Below are 4,015 nucleotides of genomic sequence, written 5' to 3' on the forward strand. Positions count from 1 at the left end.
CAGCCAGCCGTGCGTCTGAGCCATCTCCCGAGTCCCATCAAAACGTACCCAGCCACTACACCACAAGGCTCTCTGCAGTACCGCAGTACCCCCCGTCCTCTCTTCCCGCAGCGTATTGCATGCCTTGGTTGCCACCCACCCCGGCAGCTCTTGCAATAGAGCCCATCCATCCAGGGCTCCCCCTTTCTCTTTGATTCGCTGCTCGGCGCGCGCGTGATGCGTCTCGGTTCCCACCCAATGCGCTTCCCCTCGTTTACACCTGCGACCACCCCGATGCTTTCGGCTGCGCTGCCGCAACACTTTTATTCCAGCAGCTCATGCCATTCTCCGCGTGTAAATGGACCATGCATTTTCACTGGCTTGCTCGACAGCCTAGGTATGCATGGCGGCGGCGGCGCAGGTGCACGGCGGATTGCTTAGATGCAGGCTGGCAGCCGTCCTGTCGGGCAATTTGTTCATCACGGCGGGAGATGTATGCTGTTGGGTTCGAGGTGGGAAGTTGAGGAGGCACTCACCGAAACCTTTGGCTGCGGCACCGACGCTGTCACGCATGGCTGGGCTGGTCTGCTTTTGTGCGAGGGGGAGGTGGTTGTCAGCTCACAGCATGCGCCGCAGCCGGCATTACGGTTGTGATGGCGGTGTCGTCACAGCTTCTTGGCGAAGATGGTGGGCTTGATCTTCCAGGGGTTGGTCTGCGGCCTAGCGTGATAGATGCCCAGGGTGGTGTAGATGTCTGAAGAGGACAGGCAGAAGCGATGGAAAAGGAAAGGGTGCGGGGGCGGTCGGTTGGTGGGGCGCCCAGCTGTGGCACCGGTGGCGCGCTGGTCCCGGCTGGGCGTGCAGCGCAGCCTCAGGCTCCCCTACCTGGCTTGTAGCAGATGAGCAGCCAGCTGCCGCGGTCGGGCAGCGCCGCACGCAGCGCCGCGCTGAGCCCTGCATGCACCCGCATCACGTCATCCCTGCGGGCACGCCCAGCAGGAGGGGCGGGGCAGCGGCGCCGGGGGCAGGCAGGCATCAACATCGTTCTGTCAGTACTGTACACGTGTGAATGGCTGGTGCAGGGGTGCGGTGGCACAGCGGCAGGGGGCGCGGTGGCAGGGCGGGGGCGGGCGAGAGTTCCCCGGGGCTGAGGCGCGGGGAGGCGGGGGCCAGCCCTGGGACGCACGACAGGGGCCCAGAGCTGTGCAGCTTGCGCGGACGAGGCTGGCACAGAGCGGGGCCGGGATGCGCGCGGAGGCGGCACGCGGCGGCAGCAGCAGCCAGCGGCAGCCGGCGCCAACCGCGCCCCACCTTCTCCAGCTTGGGCAGCAGGCGCTTGTGGCAGCAGAGGGCCAGCAGGAACAGGAGCAGCATGCCCACCAGCCCGGCGCTGCAGGCAGCAGGTGGGGGCAGGCGGCGGGGCATGATGTCGGCCGCAGGGGCACGCGGGGGGCAGCATATCTGGCTGCTGAGCACTCAAGTGGCGGCAGGCGAGGCACGGCTGCAAGCTGGCCGGGCCGTCCAGCCAGCAGCCCGGCGCGCTCGGCGCGGCGCCTGCTCCCTCCCTAGCAAGCCGTGCGCCTGGCGGCTGCGCTGCCCACGCGCCACACGGCAGGGCAGCGCGGTGCAGGGCAGGGCAGGGCAGGGCAGAGGGGCGGGGCAGGGGGTGGGCTCACGTGAGGACGATGGGCGCCCACATGATGGGTGTGCTCTTGAGGTAGGGCCCCAGCGGCGGCGTGGGAGGCCCCGGCGGCGGCCGCGGCGGCGGCGAGGGCGGGCTGCGGCAGGCAGCCGAGGGCGGCAGGTGTGCATAAGAGGAGCGGCGCCGGGGAAGCACAGGGTTTGCTGGGCAGCCCGCGGAATGCGCGCCACGGCAGCGGCGCGCCGTGGGCGGCAGCGGGGAGGGTGCCCGGCAGGCGAGGCGAAGGCAAGGGCGAGGCGAGGCGGGCGCGGCGGCGGCGCAGGCGGCTGGCTGACTCACTTGGGAGGAGGTGCGCGCACGCGGGCGGGCGGCTGAGGCACCGGCGCCGGGAAGGGAGGGCGCTGCAGGCACGGGAGGCGGCGGCAGCGCGGGCAAGATCGCTGAGCGAAGCGCGGCGCGGCGGGCAACGGCACCGGGCGGCTGCCGCCTGCACGGGCACACCCCCGCAGCTGCTGCGCTGTGCTGTGCTGTGCTGTGCTGTGCTGTGCTGTGGCAGTGAACAGGCGGGTGTCGGTGTGTCCTGCCGGCCGCCGCTGCCGGGGGCCAGCCCACCTGGAAGGGCGGTGCGTAGATGGGCGGCGGGGCGGGGGCTGGAGGCGGTACGCTGTACTGCAGCGTGTTGGAGGCGCGCGGGTAGATGGCGGCAACCGACTCTGGTGGCAGCTGGTTGAGCGCGATGGAGGAGCCGGCTGCAGGCAGGGAGGGGTGGGGCGGGGGTGGGGGTGGAGTGGTGAAGGGCGAGGAAGGGCAGGCGGCACAGGGGCGGGGAGGGGCAGGGGTGGTGGTGGTGGAGGGCAGGAAGGGCCGGTGGACGGTACAGGGGAGGACGGGCGCAGGAGGGAGAGACAAGAAGCAGGGGAGGCAGGCGGCAGCGGCGGCGGGGTCCTCTAAACAACAGGGTGCCCCGGTCGCCGGCAGAGGCGCAGGGCAGCAGAGGCGCAGGGCGGCAGCAGAGGCGCAGGGCCGGCAGTGACACAGGGCCGGCAACGATACAGGGAAGGAGGGCCAGCAGGGTGCGCACCCGGCGCGGCGATGAAGATGTCGTCCCCCCAGCGCCCGTCGGCAGAGGACTTGGAGGCCAGGTTGTCGCTGCGGCAGGAGGGCAGGGGATGAGTACCAGCCCAGCAACAGCGAGGAGGAGGGAGAGGCAGGGGGTGGGTGGGGCGGGAGAGGGGGCGCGGCAGGCAGGGCCCGCCGTGCCGGTGAGGGCGAGGCGTGTGGGGGGGTGCGCTGGCAGCGCGCCGCCGCCTTCCCTGCGCCCGCCATCACGTGATGATGACGAGGGAAGAAAGCGCCGCCGCCACCGGCCGCACTGTTAAGCGCCCCACCACCTCCCCACACCCCCGCACACACCTGAAATTGGTGGAAAGCAGCACGATGTTGGACATAGGGCCCATGCCTATGGCGCCGCCTGTGGACGCCTGCACAGGGACAGGGCGGGGCGGGGCGGGGCGGGGCGGGTTGAAAACCTCTTGTGCGGCCGTGTGCACGCACCGAGCGGCTGAGGGCAGCCAAGCGGAAGGTAAGGGGGTGGGGGCTGCGGCACGGGGCTGCCGAGGGGGCGGGGCAAGCGCGGGGCGAGGCAGGGGCTGCGATGCGATGCCAGGCTGGCGCCGCCAGCTCAGCCCGCCAGCTCAGCCGCCAGCGCAGCCCACCCTGTTCTGGTAGAAGGTGGACTTGGCGAAGGTCACGTTGGCGCCGACCGTCTTGACTGCAGGGTGAGGGGCAGGGTGAGGGGCAGGGCATGGCAGCAGACAGTGTAGGGCGTGGAGTGTGGGGCCTTGGCAGGCGAGCAATAGCTAGCTAACAGCCACCACAACACGCTGCCACCAGGCCAGCCCGCAGAGCCAGGCCAGGCCAGGCCGCCAGGCCCAGGCCGCGCCACCCACCCGCGCCACCCATGCCATCTGCCCAGTTGACCCCAAAGGCACAGTTGGTGAAGCGGATGTTGGAGGCACCCAGCACGGAGACTGCAGTGGGTGGGGGGACGGAGGTGTGTGTGTGTGTGTGTGTGTGTGTGGTGCGGTGTGTAGATGCGGGTAGGCAGGCGGTGCGTGACAGGCAGGCCAGCAGGCGCGCAGCGCTTGCGCACACACACGAGTGCACTGCGCCCTAGGCTCGGCCGCAGGAGAGGCACCTGGCGCACCCAACCACCCACCAGCCAGGCAGGCAGGCAGGCCACCCAGGCCAGCCAGGCCAGGCAGCCAGGCATCACCAGCCAGCCAGCCAGCCAGCCAGCCCAGGCCAGCCAGCCATCCAGGCCAGCCAGCCAAGCATTCATGCCGCCCGCATCCAGCCGCCACGCAGCCCCCCTCCCTCCCTCCCCAGATTGCT

General features: G+C 70.8%; 2 protein-coding genes across 2 annotated transcripts in view; one reads left to right on the forward strand and one right to left on the reverse strand.

Moving 5' to 3' along the window:
- Nucleotides 1–159, forward strand: part of CHLNCDRAFT_136680 (hypothetical protein) — a gene marked incomplete at both ends in the record, with an annotated part of 3,601 nt that extends 3,442 nt beyond the window's left edge. The window contains one exon of the mRNA XM_005845477.1: nt 148–159. Within this exon, the coding sequence (XP_005845539.1) occupies nt 148–159 (12 nt within the window). The remainder of the gene's footprint in view (nt 1–147) is intronic.
- Nucleotides 160–644: 485 nt separating this feature from the next.
- CHLNCDRAFT_53713 (hypothetical protein) overlaps nt 645–4,015 on the reverse strand; it is a gene marked incomplete at both ends in the record, with an annotated part of 9,324 nt that continues 5,953 nt past the window's right edge. The window contains 10 exons of the mRNA XM_005845588.1: nt 645–733; nt 865–959; nt 1,244–1,369; nt 1,656–1,757; nt 1,961–2,022; nt 2,234–2,370; nt 2,703–2,770; nt 2,951–3,102; nt 3,337–3,392; nt 3,571–3,651. Coding sequence (XP_005845650.1) covers nt 645–733; nt 865–959; nt 1,244–1,369; nt 1,656–1,757; nt 1,961–2,022; nt 2,234–2,370; nt 2,703–2,770; nt 2,951–3,102; nt 3,337–3,392; nt 3,571–3,651 — 968 coding nt within the window. The remainder of the gene's footprint in view (nt 734–864; nt 960–1,243; nt 1,370–1,655; nt 1,758–1,960; nt 2,023–2,233; nt 2,371–2,702; nt 2,771–2,950; nt 3,103–3,336; nt 3,393–3,570; nt 3,652–4,015) is intronic.

This window comes from Chlorella variabilis, assembly GCF_000147415.1.
Source record: "Chlorella variabilis unplaced genomic scaffold CHLNCscaffold_17, whole genome shotgun sequence".
NCBI lineage: Eukaryota > Viridiplantae > Chlorophyta > Trebouxiophyceae > Chlorellales > Chlorellaceae > Chlorella > Chlorella variabilis.